Raw genomic sequence first — 23856 nt, forward strand, 5'->3', positions numbered from 1 at the left:
AAACTGCAGAGTGTTTGTGAGATTTGTTTTTCTCTGTGGTTCAGCTATAATAAAAACCTGGCCTATTGGGGGTACTTGAGGACCGCGGTAAAGAAACACAGCCCTAGAAGATAGTTTAACATATTTTTTTATATCTTTTTAACTAATGGTTAATTAACAGACATGCATTTGGATTCAGATGAGTCACACAAAAAAATCACTAATTTTGCATTATTTTTTTAATTAATTTCAAAGCAAATTCCATTAATGAATAATTTTAGGAACAAATGATGGTGCAGCAAAAAAAACAAGTTCCTTCATTCATGTAATTGAAACCATCACTGTAAAGACGGAAAACGTTTTTCTGCAGGCGGGATAGGGTTCCAAAGTTCAGATTTATGTTTTTCAATAACTAAATTCAGCAATTGATTGATTTGTTAATTAATTCCTGTGTCAGTCAAAAACTATGCAAGCTTCACTTTTATTCTTCACCAATCCTGGCTTATAGCACTAGCACTAGAGACTGCTTTTATTTTTATGAGTTTAATCTGCTGTTCTGCTCTTCGTCTGCCTTGAAAATGTTCCTCATATGAAAAAGGGGTTAACAAATTTCTGTCAATGAACAAATCATTTTTTATGAGAAATTATTTGTCTGAAACTAATTTCTGGTCTGTGCACATCTGTTAATTAATATATATATAAAAGATAATTTTGATTATAGAACATGTAAGGTCTTTTATACATCATGAAGAGCTAAAATAGTACCATGCCAAGTTCTGCTTCAAAACTGTTTCATGGACTAAATACAATAAAATAAAATATTTTTTAACTTTCTATTTCTATCTATGATGGTGCAGAGCATGGATAGCATACCAGCCCTTATGAACTAAACCCTTGATCATGCTGATTTTCCTTTATACAAATTTGAATTTGACATTCTATTTGCTACTTAACTTACCGCGTGATATGTTTACAAAGCCAAGAGATGACAGTCTTCCCATATGTTCCAAAAGTTGACTCTCTGATTCTATTGCTACAGCACTAGTCCATAAAAGTAAATTGGTAAACACAGAAAGGATTAATCCAAACCTGAAAAATGATATGAAGATTGTTTTGAGTATGTATAAATTAAAATACAAAGATCGTTGTGCTTAGTATGTTTGATTTATTACATTACATAAACAAAATGAATACTGATTTATTTTGTGATTCAGATAGAGCATGCAATTTTAAGCATCTTTCTAATTTATTCCTATTATCAATTTTTCTTCGTTCTCTTGGTAAATGTAACTACCAATCAGCAAGCGCTACCCAGGGTGCTGAACCAGAAATGGGCCCGACTCGTAAGCTTACATTCCTCAACAAGGTTACATTTGCGGTGTCGAGCGCAAAACCTGGCATTCCCAATTTTTAGCAGAATCAAGCGAATACATATACGGTGCCGCATACCAGTTACACACATATATTTTACCCGTCGCCTGCATTTTTTTTCCCCATAAACTAACATAGAACCGGCGTCGCAAAGCGGTATCACATATGCAGCGCAAGGACTTATGCATGCAGAATGGAGACATTTTACTTTAATTCTACCTCGCCACACATAGGCAGCCGCAGCAAGCCTTGCACTGAGTATGAAAGTGTCGTAACTCCCTGGAAGCCTTAACAAACATCTAACACGTTTACTTTCAACTTTAAATATGTGCGTAAATTAGTGTGGTGGCAATATTGCTTATCGCGACTCGCACTAACAATAGCATGCCATTTGTAATCTGAACATGTACGAGGTATTTAATGCTGAGATTAACGACCCTGAAAATAATAATTTTAAGAGGGCGGAGCCAGTGCTCAATGGAGACGGCTGCACGCAAGTGAGCTCCTGGAACCCTAACGGGCAAAACACACATTTTGGAGCGTCTTTGGCCAAGGAAAACCTTGTTTTTCAGCTTCGGCAGCAGCGGGGCATAGCAGAGGTGTATAGCAGGAGACCCCCACCCTGTATATATTGAGACCGGAGCCCATAGAACTTCTAAAGAATGGAGTGAGCCATGTGGGCGGACTGCTCATAGATCGGAGCATGAAAACCTGTTGAGGGATACCATTGAGGGCTAACAACTACTGTAGTCACAGACCGAATGAAAGTACCACGCAACACCAGGTACCAAGGGCATAAGGATGTTTATATTTATGACTCTGGGAACGCTGCGTATAGCAACATATAACATAACAGGGGGCCTGTAGTGACAGAAGTATGGCCGCACAATTTTACACATACCGGCACACCTAAACTTGGTAAAAGTGGTTAGCTACAACAACACATACAATATTCATGATGCATCATAAAAATGGTGATATTAGAAGCTCCCACAAATAATTTCTGCACAACACTGTCCTTCTAAAAGACTCAGCTACGTCATTCATCCCAATCGAAAGTAAAGTGCTTAGGGGACTTAAACTGCTTTCACCCTGCTGAAAATAGAGCATAATCCCTCACAATTATACACTTGGCAGAGGGGATTGAAAACCCTGGTTTCTGTATCTGAAATGTCCTCACTATTTGAGGGTCACTTGATATACTTAATTTAAAGGCAAGATTACTCCAGATCAATACAGAAACAATTATGGAACTACTCTTTTCTCAGTAAAATAAACCCACAGGGGGAACCCACCACACCTTGTCTGGAGACAGACACAAGGACATTTCACTTTTTCTCCTCTTATTACTATATATCTGGATAAAATCTAAAAAAATGTCCCCCAAAAAAGGGTACAAAACAGACAAACAAGCTAAAAAGCAACCCCCCTCCACATCAACGGTGAATTACTTTTTTAAACACATAGAAGCTCCATCAAAGGCAAAAAAACCCTCCCGTTATCAACCCCAAGGACTCATCACCATCCTCAGAATTGGAAGATTATACCCTAGAATCGGCAATATCAGTACCCATAGAACTTCTGAAGTCCCTTCCTTCTAAAAAAGATTTTTCTGAGCTTGTCTGTCAGGTTAAACAGTGGATCAGAGAAGAAATTTCAGAGATAAAAAAGGAACTGACAGAGGTTGGCCAAAGGGTTGAGAAGCTGGAGGGAGACTTAGACCTACTCAATGCTAATTTTACCTCCTTTCAGACACAGATGTCACAACAAGAAGAGACTATCATGCAGCTGGAGAACAAAGTTGACGACTTAGAAAATAGGAGCCGCCGCAATAACATCAGGATATGAGGAGTCCCCGAGACCATTGCGCCTAATGCCCTGGAGGATTACTTACAGGGCCTCTTTTCATACCTGACAGATGAAGATGCAGAAGTAACCATTGCCTTAGACAGATTCCACAGGGCACTCTGAGCAAAACCTCTAGGAGACCAGCCGCCAAGGGACATTATAGTAAGGGTGACCAGTTACCCAATCAAAGAGAACATCATGAAGAAAGCAAGGGAAAAACACCCTCTCACCTTTAGGACAGACTCCCTACAACTTTTTGAAGACCTAACCCCGAGGACCTTACAGAAAAAAAGGGAATTCCGCCCGCTGACAACTAAATTGCGGCAACATTACATCCCATATAGGTGGGGACATCCCTTCAGCATGCAGCTTCTATGGAAGGAAAGAAGATGGGTTTGCAATACACCAGAACATTTTGGAAGAATATGCAAAGATCTGGAGATAACACCTCCCTCCATCCAAGACCTCACACAGCACAACCCTCCCAGAGACAAACATCACCAGCCACCTCTCTCTCAAAGGCCCAAGTGGCAAAGAGCATCCACAAGGAAGCCTGCACAGGGGGACTACAAGAAAGACAAGCCTGTTTCTGAGGGACGGTAATATACCTGTAAGGGGTTTTGCAAAAATGTTTAATTACGGTCCAGACCTTGTTGTTCTCTCTACATTTACAACAAAAAGAGGTAATTTATGCATGTTATTAATGTTTATTATCACACATGTCTCATGCTCATGGTTTATTTTGTGACACCTGGATAGGCCGACTTTGATTCCCAAACAATGTAGCTCGCCTTTTTAGAGCTAATTATACCTAGGCTAATAATATTGCCCCAAGGGGATATTTCCCCTACTTTCAGAATTGCAATATCATGTGTTTATGCGTACACCAGTTGTGTACCACAAGTTTTGAATAATGACACGTTTATTTTCTTTCAATATGTTTTTGTTTTCCAAGGAAGGATAGACTTTAAGGCAGATATTCCTGAAATGTTAATCATTTATATGACAAAGCCTGTATTACATTATGTTCTCACCTGGTTATAATACAAAATTTTGTAGAGTGCGCTTAAAGCGTTTCAGGTATTTATTAAATAAATTCACAAAAACCGTATCCTTATATCCTGGATAAGTAATAATTAATATCAAATAATGTAACACCTATAATCCCTGTCTCAGTGATACTGAGTATATCACGAACCTTGTGTAATTATAATTGTTTTAAACAGTGTACTTAAAAAGTCTAGGGTGTTTCTATAATGGTTATTGGTTGTGAAAAAGGGAAAAAGTGTTACCCCTTAATTTACAAAGTATGAACTTCTATTCAAAACATACAAGTGACATAGTGAGTATTAAATAGATAATAAAAAATAATAAAAAATTGTGGTTAATATATAAAACTATCCTGTGACTTATTCAGTTTATATCCTAATACTGGTTGCCCAATTTCCTTTTATAAAACTTGTACATACATGTTTTTATTGATAACGAATTTATCCTAGATACATACGAATAGCTTTAATTACTAGATCTTCCTAAATTAAAAGCATATATAAAAACTACATACAGTTAATATGTTTCATACATTCCTTAACCTAGTATATTTGATACATTTTGATACATTTTTTAGTATATCCCTTTCATATTGTGGAAAATGAATTGACTCAAGAAGTAAAAAAAATTAAAAACTTAGTGGATTTTAAAAAAGAAAAAAGATTGTGTCCGATGAAAAAAATTGTTATTTTAAAATATTTTCAATTTTAAAAATGTCTTAATTTTTAAAAACATGTGGGTGAAAAAATGGATGAATAAAAGGTTAGTTTCCAAATCTTTTCTTGAGGACCCTTTTCCCAAGACTTTTGTCAAGTCTTTCTAGGCTTTTGATTACAGCGTGGAAATGGTTCCAGTATCTTTAACAGTGTCTTGTATACTTAAAATGATCTTCGCAATTGTGTCTTTCAAACAATATATATTCATTGCAGTATATTGGCTATAGTCGTTAGAGGATTTTAAATCTCACCTTTAGAACTGCAATCCTCCGCAGTTAGTGTCTTAGGTGGATCTTACCTCCGTTATGTTTGGCGGTCTTTCTCAGAGTCTCTGGTGGTTTCCGGAGCTTCACTCCCTCTATTACCGGCTGGTGTGACGTCACTCACTCCCGGTTTTCTTTGGGTACTTGTATTTTGGCTCCTTTCTTTTGAATTTTGCAGCTCTCTCTTACCCGGTGCTTCAAACCTCTGCACTTCAGTACAATGTACGCAGAGATACGACTTCTGTTACCTTTTCAGCTGTATTTGATTTCACAGTGTTTCAAAATTGCTCACTGACACAGCTCAGCCAAGCTTCTTGTTAAGAATCCACGCGTTTCACCCCTTCAGGGCTTTCTCACCCACACACAACTAGGATGACACACAGCTCCCCGCAAAATATAAACATAATCACCCAAAATGTGAAGGGATTTAACTGTCCCAATAAAAGAGCCCTGGAAATCTAGGACCTCCGGAAGAATAGAGCAAAGATACTAATGCTACAAGAAACTCATTTTAAAAGTGCATTAGATCAAAACTTCTCCACCCATTTCCCACACACTACCATAGCACAAATGGAAAAAAAAGACAAATGGAGTTAGTATTTTGATACATAAATCTTTATCTTTCAAACTTATCCATTCGGACAGGGACAAAGAGGGACATTACCTGGGAATCACAGGGTTGCTGTTTGGGAAACCGATAACTTTAATAAATGTTTATGCCCCAAATACAGGCCAATAAGCCCTCATCTCCCATATCACTAATAAAATCATAGATATAGCTAAAGGCCCTCTTATCGTAGCAGGGGACTTGAATATTGCTTTAGTCCCTGAGGTAGATAAATCAAACCCCCTCATTCGTTTAAATCAAAAAGCCCTTTGTAATATTTGGGAACATTTTAAAACCCTTACACTCCATGATGCATGGAGATATACCCACCCCTATACTAGGGACTATACCTTTTTCTCTAATCCACAAAGGAGTTACTCCAGATTAGATTGTGTTCTAGTAGACCACCTGGCCCTATCACTCATTAAGCAAGTAAATATTAAACACACCTCATGGTCTGATCACTCTATGGTAGAATGCATAGTGCACTGGCCCTCAATCCCATGAAAACCTTTCATCTGGAGTTTAGATGACTCCTTACTAATGGACCCGTTGCTGGTAGAAAAGCTCTCTACGCAATTAGACATTTATTTTACCACAAACAACACTCCTGATATGAAAACGACCACGATTTGGGAAACACACAAAGCTTATATCAGAGGGGAACTTATTAAAATGAAAGCCCATAAGCGCAAGCAAATCACTAGCATATATACCACCTTAGCCCAAGCAGAAATAGAAGCAGATTTTCTGCTGAAACTTCACCACTCAGATCCATTCCTACTGGACAAGTTAAATGACAAACGCAGCAAATTAAATGCACATCTCCAACTTGAAACCCAAAAAACATAATTTATTTCTGAAACAGAAATACTACGGAGAAGGAAACAAGGCTGGTAAAATGCTTGCCAGAGCTTTAAAAAAGCAAAGATTAAAAACTTACATACATGCCCTCACACAGGAACAGGGGGGGGGGGCAGATAGAAGACACACTGTTGATAAGTAAATCCTTTCACTCCTTCTACCATAAGTTATACAATCTCTTTCCCAAGAGATCACCCGCCCGATGCAAAATACACTGCGAGACATATCTAAAAGACATTCTGCTACCCAAACTAAAACCAGAAGAGGCTAAGAGCCTGGAATCCCCCATCACTAGTGCTGAAATAACAAATACTATTAAAGAATTAAAACTTGATAAAGCCCCGGGCCCAGATGGTTTCTCGAATCGATATTATAAAACATTTTGCAACTCAATTAACCCCCCATTTATTAACTTTATTCAGTTATACATCAGACACAAATTTATTCCCAGACACAATTCTTCAGGCTCACATTTCTGTCCTCCCAAAGCCAGGCAAACCCGCAAAGAAACGAAGTCCATGTGGCACAGCACTGAGGTAGTGGGTGGTGCAAGCTGTAGGAGTTCCGCACAAATCCCCAATAATATAGCACAGTCCAGAAAAAACAGCAGCACTCACCACTTAGGCAAAAGCTTCCATCTTTATTGAGACATCAAAGAAAAGACAACGTTTCGGACCTCTAGTCCGTAGTCATGTGCAATACATAATGCAGGTGACACACCTTAATAAAGGGGTAAATATTACAAACCACACCTCCTAATTAACCCCTTGGTTGATAAATCACAACTACTATTTCGATGCTACCTAGCAAATATAGAGGATGCGTCATCTAGTGACAGAAATACGATAGTGCATACATATAAAAATAATTACATATCATATACAATGTTATACATTTAACCACAAAAAGTGCAGAATACAGAATGTCAATCTAACATTTATCTAAATTGTTACCCAAAGCAGAGGTGGATCAAAGGAAGACCGAAAGGTCATATTCTTTGTTCATTCCGATCGGATACCGAGTCTCCAACTTGTTAATCCAAAACACCTCCCTCTGCTTTAGGTACAATTCCCTGTCCCCTCCCCTTCTGGGTATGGTAATGTGATCCATGATCTGAAACCTAAGTTGGCAGATATTGTGACCTGCCTGAATGAAATGTTTTGCTACTGGATTCTTTATTTTATTGTTCCTAATGTCAGACCTTTGCTCACATATCCTTTCCCGGACCATCCTTGTGGTCTCCCCAATGTAACTCCGCCCACAAGGGCATTTAATCATATATATGGCATAGGTAGTGTTACGTGTGAATAGACCCCTGATGCTATATTTCTTACCAGTATGGGGATTAAAGAAGTATTTTCCCTTTATCATAGTATTACAACTGGCACAACCCAAACATGGGTAACAAAATAACCGCTAGATTTAGAGTTTTGTCGGTAAAGACCTGCAGTGCTAACAAGCCTTTTTTTCCAGCGCACCCTTAAGACAACGCTGGTATTACGAGTTGTCTGAATGGCTGCGTTAGCCTCAGAAAAGTGTGCGTTGAGCCAAATTTAGCTCAACTTCAACCCTCAATACCAGCGTTGCTTACGGTAGCGGTAAGCTGGAAAAACGTGCTCGTGCACGATTTCCCCATAGGAAACAATGGGGCTGAGCTGGCTGAAAAAAAACCTAACACCTGCAAAAAAGCAGCATTCAGCTCCTAACGCAGCCCCATTGTTTCCTATGGGGAAACCCTTTCTAAGTCTACACCTAACACCCTAACATGAACCCCAAGTCTAAACACCCCTAATATTACACTTATTAACCCCTAATCTGCCACCCCTGCTATCGCTGACACCTGCATTATACTATTAACCCCTAATCTGCCGATCCAGACACCGCCGCAACCTACATTATCCCTATGAACTCCTAATCTGCTGTCTCTAACATTGCCGACACCTATATTATATTTATTAACCACTAATCTGTCCCCCCCAATGTCGCCGCCACCTACCTACACTTATTAACCCCTAATCTTCCGACACTATAATAAATGTATTAACCCCTAAAACGCTGCTCTACCACCTCGCAAACACTATAATACATTTTATTAACCGCTAATCTGCCCTCCCTAACATCGCCGCCACCGACCTACAATTATTAACCCCTAATCTCCCGCCCCCAACGTCGCCGCTACTATAATAAAGTTATTAGCCCCTAAACCTAAGTCTAACCCTAACACCCCCTTAACTTAACTTAAATATCATTTAATAAAACGAACTAAAATTACTATCATTAAATAAATCAATCCTATTTAAAACTAAATACCTACCTATAAAATAAACCCTAATATAGCTACAATATAACTAATAGTTACATTGTAGCTATTTTAGGATTAATATTTATTTTACAGGCAACTTTGTATTTATTTTAACTAGGTACAATAGCTATTGTACCTAGTTAAAATAAACTATTTAATAACTATTTAATAGCTACCTAGTTAAAATAATTACAAAATTACCTGTAAAATAAATCCTAACCTAAGTTACAAATACACCTAACACTACACTATCAATAAATTAATTAAATAAATTACCTACAATTATCTAAACTAAAATACAATTCAATAAACTAAACTATAGTACAAAAAAAAAACACTAAATTACACAAAATAAAAAAATATTACAAGAATTTTAAGCTAATTACACCTAATCTAAGCCCCCTAATAAAATAAAAAAGCCCCCCAAAATAATTTATAGTTATTAACTATTTAATAGCTATTGTACCTAGTTAAAATAAATACAAAGTTGCCTGTAAAATAAATAATAATCCTAAAATAGCTACAATGTAACTATTAGTTATATTGTAGCTATATTAGGGTTTATTTTATAGGTAAGTATTTAGTTTTAAATAGGATTAATTTATTTAATGATAGTAATTTTAGTTAGTTTTATTTAAATTATATTTAACTTAGGGGGGTGTTAGGGTTAGAGTTAGACTTAGGTTTAGGGGTTAATAACTTTATTATAGTAGCGGCGACGTTGGGGGCGGCAGATTAGGGGTTAATAATTGTAGGTAGGTGGCTGTGATGTTAGGGAAGGCAGATTAGGGGTTAATAAAATTATTACAGTGTTTGCAAGGCTGGAGTGCGGCGGTTTAGGGGTTAATACCTTTATTATAGTGGCGGCGATGTCCGGTCGGCAGATTAGGGGTTAATAAGTGTAGGTAGGTGGCAGCGACGCAGGGTTAATAGCTATAATGTAGGTGTCGGCGATGTTAGGGGCAGCAGATTAGGAGTTCATAGGTATAATTTAGGTGGCGGCGGTGTCCGGTCGGCAGATTAGGGGTTAAATAATTTTATTATAGTGTTTGCGATGTGGGGGGGCCTCGGTTTAGGGGTTCATAGGTAGTTTATGGGTGTTAGTGTACTTTATAGCACTGTAGTTAAGAGCTTTATGTTCCGGCGTTAGCCCATAAAACTCTTAACTACTGACTTTTTTTGCGGTTGGAGTCTTGGCGGTAGAGGCTGTACCGCTCACTTCTTCCAAGACTCGTAATACCGGCGTTAGGCAAATCCCAGCGGGCGTTAAAAAGCAGCGTTAGGACCCCTTAATGCTGCTTTTTAAGGCTAACGCAGAACTCTAAATCTAGGCGTAAGTTTTTTTCAGAAATATATGTCTGTACATTTAATTTTTGTGGGCCTATGTCAGCTTTAATAAGTCTATCTCTAAGATTTTCACTTCTCCTATAGGCAGGCATAAAACCTGACTGAATGTGCTCGAGATATGCCAGTCTTTTCTAAGAAAATAATTTATCCGATTACTCAAATCGTTGAATTTGTGTTCTTCAGCTTAACTTTTGGTTTTCGATGACTCTAGCAGACTATTACGAGGTAATGTCGCTATTTCCTTAATCTCTTTGTCTACTAACTCCAAAGGGTAACCGCTAGATTTAAACTTGTCTCCCATTTCATTCAATCTCTGTTTAACAAGTGTGTTATCAGATAACATTCTCCGGACTCTCAGGAGTTGACTGCGGGGCAATGACTTCTTAAGGGACTCAGGGTGAAAGCTTTCAAAATGGAGCAGGCTATTATAATTGGTGGATTTTATATGTAAGTCTGTTCCAAAGCCATAACCAGACTTATAAATTTTGGTGTCCAAAAACTCAATGCTTTTCTCACTGTGTTTTAGAGTAAACTTAAAGGGACAGTAAAGTCAAAACTAAACTTTCATGATTCAGATAGGGCATGCAATTTTAAACAACTTTCCAATTTACTTTTATCATCAAATTTGCTTTGTTCCCTTGGTGGTATTTTTGAAATGCTAAACCTAGCTAGGCTCAAACTGATTTCTAAACAGTTGAAAACCGCCTCCTAGCTCAGAGCATTTTGAAAGTTTTTCACAGTTAGACTGTGCTAGTTCACATGTGTCATATAGATAACATTGTGCTCACTCCCGTGAAGTTATTTAGGAGTCTTCACTGATTGACTACACTGAATGTCTGTCAAAGGCACTTAGATAAGGAGGCTGTCTGCAAAGGCTTAGATACAAGGTAATCACAGAGGTAAAAAGTATATTAATATAACTGTGTTGGTTATGCAAAAACGGGGAATGGGTAATAAAGGGATTATCTATCTTTTTAAATAAGAATTTTTTTGGTGTAGACTGTCCCTTTAATATGTGTGGTTGCACTACTAAGCTGACTGACAAATTCCCATAGGGATCCAATGTCGCCCAACCTTATGCCGAATATACTGTCTCTGTAGCGCCACCAAGTGGCACCACATAGAACCACATAGAACGAAGAGACCATTCTCAAAAACGAATTTCTCTTCAAAGATGTTCATAAATATATTAGCATATGTTGGGGCAACATTGGACCCCATGCCTTGTTGTTGAATATAAAATTCATCCTGAAATAGGAAATAATTGCATCTTAGTACAATCTCAAGTAGGTCTAAGATAAAATCAATTTGACAGTTGTTAAAAGTACTAAATTGTTGTAAAACCTTTTTCCCAGCTCCTAAACCAGATGCATGTATTATAGAGGTATATAAGCTTGATACATCTAATGTATATAAAATAGTTTTTTCAGTAGCTATATTTAGGTCACTCAGTTTGATCAAAAAATCACTTGTGTCTCTAATGTAAGAACTGGACAATTCTACAAACGGTCTTAAAATGTGGTTTAAATAGATTGAAATGTTAGAGCACACAGAATTCATACTAGAAACAATGGGACGTCCCGGGGGGGCCTGTACGTTCTTATGTACCTTGGGTAAGGTGTATAATACAGGTGTTCTGGCATGTTCACGTGAAAGAAAGGTAATCTCTTTCTTACCAATTATACCATTCTTAAAGGCACATAAAACTTTACTTTTAATCTCTTTATCAAAATTAAATATTGGATTATAAGGTAAACGGCGATACACCTCACTATCTGACAGTTGGAGCTTAATTTGTTTCACGTAATATTCCTTATTTAAAAGGACAGTGGCTCCGCCCTTATTGGCAGATTTTAGAATAATGCTTTTGTTTTTCCATAGAGATTTTAATGTTCTCATAGATTTATTATTCAAAAAACACCCATTGTTAACATTACTATCTGTGTTTATGTTTTTCTTTCTGTTAACCTTATCTTGTAAATTTTTAACATCATCAAGTACCAATTTAGAAAAAATATCAACACTGTGGTCATAACTTTGTGGCATAAACCTACTTTTAGATTTCAAACCCAAATGGTTAAGATGTAGTTTACTGGGATTGGCTACAGGTTTGACAAATTTATCCACATAACAATCATTAGAGAACATGGAATTTAATTTGAGAGATCTGAAAAATTTAAAAAGATCTTTCGCAATTTAAAAAAGTCACATTTGGCAAAGAGACAAAAAGAGAGTCCTCGTTGTAATAGTAACGACTCAGTCTCTGTAATCTGTACCTGTGATAAGTTTAAAACTAGTGATTTACCCTTGCTTCCCGTCTGTTCCGATTGCTTCTGCGTGGTGCCATGTTTGTGTCTCCTGCCCCCACGTCTGACCTTGTATCCATTTCCGAGTCCCCCCATTGAGATTCCCAACTCCTGACTTGTGTTAGCTGTACCTCCATAATGGCATCTTGTGTACCTCCATCTGTGAAACCCGGAAGCTCCCCTGATGTAATTTCCAGTACGATCGGATCTCCAGTGATACACTGTGCCAAGTGAGTAATCCTCCTCATCGCATTTGCGTGCCTCTAGCACGGAACGGAGCTCAGTAACAACCTTATTAGTTGTCTCCAACAACTTATTCAATTTGTCTGTTTTCAAACATGTCTTTAGTTCCGTCTCCAATTTCAATAATTCAGACTGCTGTGTGCCAATCTCTTTCTGTACGTAATCGACAGTCAGGACCATAAGGTCAAACGAACACTTGTTTAATATGTGTTCAAATTTTTCGCAATATTCTGGATTATAGAGTATAAGTGTGGGTCGCACATTCATCCGTAAGCTGCAGGGGATATGTCCCACCCTATAGTACTCGGCTAGTGTAGTGGAATGAAGCTCCCAGGCAAGTTTTTTCTTGACATTTTAACAAACTTTTTAGTGGATACCTCTGCTGGTAAAATTTTCAGAAAGTCTCTGGAACCAAGGGCAAGGGTAGTAATCCATGCAGCCTCCATCTCAGTGTAGGCAAATACCTTTGAATTCATGTCTCCTTGGTTGGTAACTATGTCAGTTACTGTATCCATTATACCAAAGTACAAGTAACCAGTGTGGTAAATGTACAAACAAAGTCCATGCGGCACAGCACTGAGGTAGTGGGTGGTGCAAGCTGTAGGGGTTCCACACAAATCCTCAATAATATAGCACAGTCCAGAAAAAACAGCAGCAAAAACTTCCATCTTTATTGAGACATCAAAGAAAAGACAACGTTTCGGACCTCTAGTCTTTAGTCATGTCAATATATAATGCAGGTAACACACCTTAATAAAGGGGTAAAGATTACAAACCACACCTCCTAATTAGACCCTCGGTTGATAAATCACAACTACTATTTTGATGCTACCTAGCAAATATAGAGGATGCGCCATCTAGTGAAAGAAATACAAAAGTGCATACATATAAAAATAATTACATACCATATACAATGTTATACATTTAACCACAAAAAGTACAGAATACATAATGTCAATCTAACATTTATCTTAATTTATAACTCAAAGCAGAGGTGGATCAAAGGAAGACCGAAAGGTCATATTCTTTGTTCATTCCGATTGGATACCGAGTGTCCAACTTGTTAATACAAAACACCTCCCTCTGCTTTAGGTACAATTCCCTGTCCCCTCCCCTTCTGGGTATGGTAATGTGATCTATGATCTGAAACCTAAGTTGGCAGATATTGTGACCTACCTGAATGAAATGTTCTGCTACTTGATTCTTTATTTTATTGTTCGTTATGTCGGACCTGTGCTCACATATCCTTTCCCGGACCATCCTAGTGGTCTCCCCAATGTAACTCCGCCCACAAGGGCATTTAATCATATATATGCATAGGTAGTGTTACATGTGAATAGACCCCTGATGCTATATTTCTTACCAGAACGGGGATGAAAGAAGTATTTTCCCTTTATCATAGTATTACAACTGGCACAACCCAAACATGGGTAACAACCTATCGGGTAGATTACGAGTTTTGCGTTAACAGGGGTGCGTTGCTAATGAGCAGTTTATGCTCACCGCTCACTTACAGACAGCGCTGGTATTACGGATTTTTACAAATCCGGCATTAACCGCAAAAAAGTGAGCATAGAGCAAAATTTTGCTCCACATCTCACCTCAATACCAGCGCTGCTTACGTTAGCGGTGAGCTGGCGGAACGTGCTTGTGCATGATTTTCCCATAGGAATCAATGGGGTAGAGCCGGCTCATAAAAAAAAACTAACACCTGCAAAAAAGCAGCGTTTAGTTCTTAACACAGCCCCATTGATTCCTATGGGGAAATACATGTATGTCTACACCTAACACCCTAACATGAACCCCGAGTCTAAACACCCCTAATCGTACACTTATTAACCACTAATCTGCCGCCCAGACATCGCCGACACCTACATTATATTATTAACCCCTAATCTGCCGCTCCGGACACCGCCGCCACTATAATAAATATATTAACCCCTAAACCGCCGCACTCCTGCATCGCAAACACTAGTTAAATATTATTAACCCCTAATCTTCAGTCCCTAACATCGCCGGCACCTACCTACATTTATTAACCCCTAATCTGCCGCACCAACGTCGCCGCAACTATAATAAACATATTAACTCCTAAATCTAAGTCTAACCCTAACCCCCCACCCAACTTAAATATAATTAAAATAAATCAAAATAAATATAACTATCATTAACTAAATAATTTCTATTTAAAACTAAATACTTACCTATAAAATAAACCCTAAGCTAGCTACAATATAACTAATAGTTACATTGTAGCTAGTTTAGGGTTTATTTTTATTTTACAGGCAAGTTTGTATTTATTTTAACTAGGTAGAATAGTTACTAAATAGTTATTAACTATTTAATAAACTACCTATTTAAAATAAATACAAAAGTACCTGTAAAATAAAACCTAACCTAAATTACAATTAATCCTAACACTACACTATAATTAAATTAATTCCCTAAATTAAATACAATTAAATAAAATTATCTAAAGTACAACCCCCCCCCTAAATTACAGAAAATAATAAACAAATTACAAGATTTTTAAACATAATCTCCCTAACAAAATAAAAAAGCCCCCCCAAAATAAAAAAAGCCCTACCCTACACTAAATTACAAATAGCCCCGATTCTATTGGCTGATTGGAACAGCCAATAGAATGCCAGCTCAATCCTATTGGCTGATTGGATCAGCCAATATGATTGAACTTCAATCCTATTGGCTGATTGCATCAGCCAATAGGATTTTTTCTACCTTATTTCCGTTTGGCTTATAGAATTCTATCAGCCAAACGGAATTAAAGGGACGCCATCTTGGATGATGTCACTTAAAGAAACCGTCATTTAGTAAGAAGACTTCGATGGAAGAGGATGCTCCACGCAGAGATAGGCACAGACAAAGGCTGTGGCGGACATTTTCCAAAGTACAGACCTTAGTGAAGGACACCAAAGTACATTTGAAATTAAAAACATTATTTTATAGTGCTTAGTGTTATTATACTGATGCAGATACCACTGATCCTATAACCAGCCCTCCTCTGGCTATACCCATGTGCCAGTGTCACTACTGTGCCATTATATAGCGCTGGGTGGTATTTTTTTTCTGATGCAGATACCACTGACCCTATAACCAGCCCTCCTCTGGCTATTCCCATGAGCCAGTGTCACTACTGTGTCATTATATAGTGCTGGGTGTTATTATACTGATGCAGATACCACTGACCCTATAACCAGCCTTCCTCTGGCTATACCCATGTGCCAGTGTCACTACTGTGTCATTATATAGTGCTGGGTGGTATTTATTTCTGATGCAGATACCACTGACCCTATAACCAGCCCTTGTCTTGCTATACGCATGTGCCAGTGTCACTACTGGGTCTTTGTATAGAGCTGCGTGTTATTACAGATGCAGATACACATCCAGTATTTCACCTCAAGCTTTATTTATTCCATAACTTATCACCCAATATCGCTAGCAGTCTCTTGACAAGCCACTAACTTTATTTACACTACATTATTTTATCAGAAAGAAAAGATATACTAAGGTTGTGGTGGACACTGCAAGGGCTAGTCACGGACACCAGTGTCCGTGTACGGACACCTTGCCTATCCCTGGCTTCACGCCGGATGTCTTGAAGAGGGATCCGCTCCATGCCAGATGGATGAAGATAGAAGATGCCGTCTGGATGAAGACTTCTGCCCATCTGGAGGACCACTTCGCCCGGCTTGGATGAAGACTTCTCCCGGCTTCGTTTAGGACTTCGGCCCGGTTGGGTGAAGACGTCTCCTTGTAAGGTGATCTTCAAGGGGTTAGAGTTAGGTTTTTTTAAGGGGGTATTGGGTGGGTTTTAGAGTAGGGTTGGTTGTGTGGGTGGTGGGTTTTAATGTTGGGGGGGATTTGTAATTTTTTTACAGGTAGAAGAGCTGATTGCTTTGGGGCAATGTCCCGCAAAAGGCCCTTTTAAGGGCTATTTGTAATTTAGTGTAGGGTAGGGCTTTTTTTATTTTGGGGGGCTTTTTTATTTTGTTAGGGAGATTAGTTGTAATTTGTTTAAAAATCTTGTAATTTGTTTATTATTTTCTGTAATTTAGTGGGGGGGGTTTTGTACTTTAGATAATTTTATTTAATTGTATTTAATTTAGGGAATTAATTTAATTATAGTGTAGTGTTAGGTGTAATTGTAACTTAGGTTAGGTTTTATTTTACAGGTACTTTTGTATTTATTTTAACTAGGTAGTTAATTAAATAGTTAATAACTATTTAGTAACTATTCTACCTAGTTAAAATAAATACAAACTTGCCTGTAAAAAAAAAAATAAACCCTAAACTAGCTACAATGTAACTATTAGTTATATTGTAGCTAGCTTAGGGTTTATTTTATAGGTAAGTATTTAGTTTTAAATAGGAATTATTTAGTTAATGATATAATTATATTTAAGTTAAGGGGGGTTAGGGTTAGACTTAGATTTAGGGGTTAATATGTTTAATATAGTGGCAGCGACGTTGGGGGCGGCAGATTAAGGGTTAATAATTGTAGGTAGGTGTCGGCAATGTTAGGGACAGCAGATTAGGGGTTAATAATATTTAACTAACGTTTGCGATGCGGGAGTGCGGCGGTTTAGGGGTTAATATATTTATTATAGTGGCGGCGATGTCTGGTTCAGCAGATTAGGGGTTAAAAATTTAATTTTAGTGTTTGCGATGTGGGAGGGCCTCGGTTTAGGGGTTAATAGGTAGTTTATGGGTGTTAGTGTACTTTTTATCACTAGTGTACTTTTTATCACTTTAGTTAAGAGTTTTATGCTACGGCGTTGTAGTGTAAAACTCTTAACTACTGGCTTTAAAATGCGGTACCAGGCTTGACAGGAGAGGGTCTACCGCTCACTTTTTGGAAGACTCGTAATACGGGAGCTATGCAAGTCCCATTGAAAAAATAAGATACGCAATTGACGTAAGTGGATTTGCGGTATTTCCGAGTCTGGCCAAAAAAGTGAGCAGTACACCTGTACCTGCAGGACTCGTAATACCCGAGGGCGTTAAAAAGCAGCGTTGGGACCGGCCAACGCTGCTTTTTAAGCCTAACGCAAAACTCGTAATCTAGCCGTAAGTTTTTTCAGAAATATATGTCTGTACATTTTTGAGGGCCTATGTCAGCTTTAATAAGTCTATCTCTAAGATTTTCACTTCTCCTATAGGCAAGCATAAAACCTGATTGAAATTCCTTAACTAGGTGAATGCATGTGCTCAAGATATGCCAGTGTTTTCTAAGAACAGAATTTATCCGATTACTCAAATTGTTGAATTTTGTTCTTCAGCTTAACTTTTGGTTTGGATGACTCTAGCAGACTATTACGGGGTAATGTCGCTATTTCCTTAATCTCTTTGTCTACTAACTCCGAAGGGTAACCCCTAGATTTAAACTTGTCTCCCATTTCATTCAATCTCTGTTTAACAAGTGTGTTATCAGATACAATTCTCCTGACTCTCAGGAGTTGACTGCGGGGCAATGACTTCTTAAGGGACTCAGGGTGAAAGCTTTCAAAATGGAGCAGGCTATTTTTATCTGTGGATTTTATATGTAAGTCTGTTCCAAAGCCATAACCAGACTTATATATTTTGGTGTCCAAAAACTCAATGCTTTTCTCACTGTGTTTTAGAGTAAACTTAATATGTGTGGTTGCACTACTAAGCTGACTGACAAATTCCCATAGGGATCCAATGTCGCCCAACCATATGCCGAATATACTGTCTCTGTAGCGCCACCAAGTGGCACCTCATAGATATGCCAAATATACTGTCTCTGTAGCGCCACCAAGTGATATATTGAATGCATTTGAAATTCCTAGACATGGTCTATTTGCCTATCTACAAATACGACATTATATTAATTCACAAGAGTGGAATAGCTATATGGATGTTCGGTGGTCCGAAATGTATGATTGCATTAAAAAAGCGGCAGCGGGTAAATTTACAATCTCTCTTCTATATAATATTATGCTAGCAAAACAGGGACAAATCTTTTCCCAAAATCTGGTGTCTTTTTGGCTCCAGTATTTTCCCCGTTTCGAACTAGGTAATATTCCTCAGAGTTTTTCCATTTTAGAGAAATTGAATATTTCAATTACCTGGAAAGAATCCCACACGAAATTAATACACAACACATATCTAACCCCGCTTAAAATGTCTAAATTTTCTCTCTCGGGACAACAGTGCTGTCCAAAATGTCATTTATTAAATGCAGACATCTGACATATGGTTTTTTATTGTCCAAAAATCAACCAATTCTGGAGTAAAGTCAATCATTGGTATAACAGGCAGTTTAGTGATAGTTTTAAAATACAATCTTATCATATAATCTTTCTGATACACCCGAATCTAGTTGAGGTTAAACCTAAGAATACCAGGATATTAAATACGATAATTATGATAATTAGAATCTTGATTTTAAAAAATTGGAAAGATATACACCCTCCTAGATTTTCAGCTCCTCCAACAACTTGTGTTTGAATCACACAACACCGTATTTCATTTTAAAGATAGAGCTGAGGAATTTATTAAGAATTGGAAACCCATAATTAATTTATATCCACTTATTATACAAAAGCAAATACTGGCCCCTTTGGGCATGACAGTAGCCTATAGGAATTTTTTTGGTTATCAATCTTAATATGTAATATTGAGCTGCCATGGGTCTCACCGATACGGAGGGGAGGGGAGGAGATGGATGTAGTAGGGGGTTTCCCCCTTTCCTTTTTTATTTTATTTATTTATTTATTTTTTGTTGTTAAGTGTTTGTTACCTAAATAGGAAACTACTTCAATAAGTGTTCATTGTCTCTGGCCTTAAATATCAAAGGTACATATAGTAGATGATGTATGATATATGTATCTATTTCCTGGAATATTTTTTTTTTTTTTGGAGGGTCCAATATGAACTTTCTGAGCGGCTATAAAGATAATGTCCTATGTTATATTTGATGAAGATAATATATGTCACATATAGATATTTATGTTATAATAGATTTAAGGCCTTTGTGTAGATTATTGTATGGGCAAAAAGGCAGGGAAAGAGATGCCGTATACTGTTGTACTGTTATATATATATTTTACCCTGCGAGGTGATTTTGGTGAAATTGTGCCCAAACTATGTACTATACACTATTGTTTAATAAAGAAAGATTAAAAAAAAAAAAAAAAAGCATGCAAAGTGGTTGGCGTTCATCTAGACATGACCCCTGAAAGGATCCTTTTCAATGCAAATATAGATATACCCTGTAAAATTAGAAGATGCCTATATCAGATAATGATCAATGCGGCTAAGCACCTCATTCCTATGAATAGGAAGTACACTCACATCCCATCCTTAACTGAATGGTTAGCAGCAGTAAAGAACATATTGTTACTAGAAAGACTCCACTATTTTAAAAAAGCCTTTCTACTATGACATGCTCTTCTTATGGGAGCAATATTTATAGGCTACTTAGATGTTGGTTGATATGTCGAATGAGTCATACATGTAACTACACCATATAATAAACATACTTGTTGAACAGAACAGCTACAAAAAGATGTTAACAGGTTCATATGGCTTACTACTATACATATCCTTGGAATTTTCTGTTTTTGGTTTTTGGTTTTGACTTTCAGTTCTGAAACTTTTTGTTTGTTTTTCTTCTTGCTGTGTCTATATGTACTGTATATGTCTCAATGGGCAACCTCTCAACATTGCCTTCCAGATGTGTAACGTTGTACTGGTCTTATATGCTACTCGCTGATGGGAATTCCAGTCTCGAGTTTGTAACAAATGGAGATGAACTTTGCAATTAGAGACTTATTCCACTCCATTTTCGGACAATTGATTTAGGCATAGTACATGCATTGTAAAATGTTACCTATACTATTTGAACCTGCAAGTTCTACTCATCTGTAATGTTTATACGCAGAATTTTTTCTTTTTTGAAAACTCAATAAATATTAAAAATATAAAAAAAAAAAAAAAGAATTTTAAAAATGTGATTCAAACATTGAGGTTTCCCAGCAACCTAACTATTTTAGCAAGCCTTCCAGAGGTAGGGAGGGTCCAATAGCACAGTCTTGTTGCTCGTGGAAAGACCCCCACTATTATAGCCACACAATCCCTTAACGATTGTTAAGGGGTTAATCTCCATACCATTAATTCTGCTGTAATTTAATAGATGTAAATTTACATTATAGATTCTGAGAACACAACAACTAAGCACAGGCATTCAGATGCATTGGAGCCTATCTATTAAGCTCTGAAAGGAGCTTGACGGTCCGTGTTTCTGGCGAGTCTTCAGGGGGGGGGGGGCATTGCACCAGCAGCTCTTGTGAGCTGCTGGTGCAATGTTAAATGCGGAGAGCGTATTGCATTCAACGATGTCTTGATCAGGTCGGATCAGGTCCGCAAGACATTTCTTAAATATGCCTCATTGTTTCTTCTTGTGAAAGCAAAACACACTAAGTTCTGCATTTCCACAGATCTTAAAGGGACATGAAACCCAATTTTTTTCTTTCATGATTCAGTTAGAGAATACAATTTTAAACAACTTTCTAATTTACTTCTATTATCTAATTTGTTTCATTCTCTTGGTATCATTTGTTAAAGGCACATCAATGCACTAATGGTTTCAAACTGAACTCATGGGTGAGCCAATTACAATCAATATATATATATGCAGCCACCAATCAACAGCTAGAACCTAGGTTCTCTGCTGCTCATGAGCTTACCTAGATAAACCTTTCAGCAAAGGAGAACAAGAGAAGGAAAAAAATTAAATAATATAAGTAAATTGGAAAGTTGTTTAAAATGTTATTCTTTATCTGACTAACGAAAGACAATTGTTGGGTTTCATGTCCCTTTAATGTGTTGCATTTTCACAAGAGGAAATGCAACTTTGAAAAGAGCCTCTGCCTTCTTCCACATTTCGATGCTAACGAAGCATTCGAATGCCCATGCCTAACAATGGCGGCACTTTTTTATTTTTTACATAAAAAGCACTGTATGTATTATACTAGACGATCAGCCTGCCCAGAGGACAGTCTATATTTACAAAATCAAACCCCCAAGCTAAAGTTATAAAAAATAAAAAAAAGTAAAGTTACAGAAAAAAATAAACAAAGCTATCCAAAATAAAAAATGTAAACCTAAACTAATACTACTATAAAAATAAAAAATACCCCCAAAATAAAAACACGCGCTAATCTAATACTAAACTACGAATAGCCCTTAAAAGGGCCTTTTGTAGGGCATTGGTTAAACAGTTAAACAGCTCTTTTGTAGGGCATTGGTTAAACAGTTAAACAGCTCTTTTACCTCTAAAAAATACTAAGTCCCCCTAATAGTAAAAAACCCCAACCCAACAAACCACCCAAAATAAAAAAAACTAACATTTAAAAAAACTAAAATTCCCATTGTCCCTAAAGGGGCATTATGTATGGGCATTCAGCTCTTTTTCAATTGCCCAAAAAACCCTAATCTAAAAAATGACAAACCCCCCCAAAAAAAGCCTAACACTAAGCCCAAAATAGGTACTCGCGGTTCTTGAAGTTCGGCGGAGAAGGTCTTCTTCCAGGCGGGTTCATCATCTTCTATCTTCATCCACAGCGAAGGCGACGCAAAGCGGAGGTGCAGAGCGGTCTTCCCAGATGTGGCTATCCTTGGCGGCGATCCTCGATGGCATGGAGGCTCCTCTTCATGCGATTGTCCGCCGCACACTGAAGATTGAATGCAAGGTACCCCATATTTATTGGGGTATCTTGCATTCCTTTTGGCTGGCATTTTCGCATCAGCCAATAGGATGAGAGCTACTGAAATCTTATTGGCTGCAAATGACCTTCTCCGCCGGACTTCAGGAACCGTGAGTACCTATTTGGGGCTTAGTGTTAGGCATTTTTTAACTTTTTTTTTTTTTTCTTTATTAGGGTTTTTTCGGCAATTGAAAAAGAGCTGAATGCCCTTTTAATGGCAATGCCTATGTTTAGTACATTTTTTATAGTGTTAGGTTTTTTTATTTTGGGGGGTTTGGTGGGTGGTGGGTTTTACTGTTAGAGGGGGACTTTTTTTTTTTTTAAATGCAAAAAAGCTGTTTAACTTAGGGCAATGCCTAATGTGGTTTATTATTTTCTGTAATGTTAGTCTTTTTTTATTTTGTGTAATTTTAGATTAATTTAATGTAATCTTATTTACTGTTAGGATTTTTTATTTTCATTGTAATTTCGTATTTTATTATTTTATGTAATTAAGGGGTTAATTTAGGGGTGTTAGGTTAGGGGGCTTAGTCATTAAATTAGTTATTTGCATTGTGGGGGTTGGCGGTTTACGAGTTAATAGGTCAATTAGGTTTAATGCGTTGTGGGGGGTTGGCAGATTAGAGGTTAATATGTTAATTAAGTTTATTGCGTAGGTGTTGGATGGCGGTTTAGGGGTTAATAAATTAATTATTTAATTTGGGATGTGGGGGAATGGCGGATTAGAGGTTAATAGATGTATTAGGTAGTTTGCAATGTTGGGGTTGGCGGATTTAGGGGTAAATAATTTTATTATGTAGTTGCTTTTTGTTTTTTCTTAATACTTTGTGCAGGCAGTTATTTATTTTTTCTTAATACTTCGTACGGGTGGCTAGGTTTTTTTTTTAATACTTATTGCAGGCGGTTATTTTTTTTTTTAATACTTATTTCATGCGGTTAGGTTTTTATTTTGTTAATACTTATTGCAGGCGGTTAGTTGTTTTTTTTATACTAATTGCGGGCAGTTAGGTTTTTTTTTTTTGTAATGCTCCGCTGCATCCAGGTGAATTATTTTGGGTGCGCTCGCAGCCAACATTCTTTTGACTGCCTCGCACAGCCAACATTCCTTTGAGGATGCCTGCTCAACTGGTGACGGACGCGTTAAAAACGCGATTATAGTATAGATATTCTTCACACATAGCTAATACAAAGCGACATTAAAGTTGTAT

At 37.4% G+C, this 23856-nt stretch overlaps 1 protein-coding gene across 1 annotated transcript in view; it reads right to left on the reverse strand.

Moving 5' to 3' along the window:
• The window catches only part of LOC128647510 (proton channel OTOP1-like), a 217084-nt gene that overhangs the window by 58403 nt on the left and 134825 nt on the right, over positions 1 to 23856 (reverse strand). The window contains exon 4 of the mRNA XM_053700295.1: positions 938 to 1068. Within this exon, the coding sequence (XP_053556270.1) occupies positions 938 to 1068 (131 nt within the window). The remainder of the gene's footprint in view (positions 1 to 937; positions 1069 to 23856) is intronic.

Source organism: Bombina bombina, chromosome 2, assembly GCF_027579735.1.
Source record: "Bombina bombina isolate aBomBom1 chromosome 2, aBomBom1.pri, whole genome shotgun sequence".
Lineage (NCBI taxonomy): Eukaryota > Metazoa > Chordata > Amphibia > Anura > Bombinatoridae > Bombina > Bombina bombina.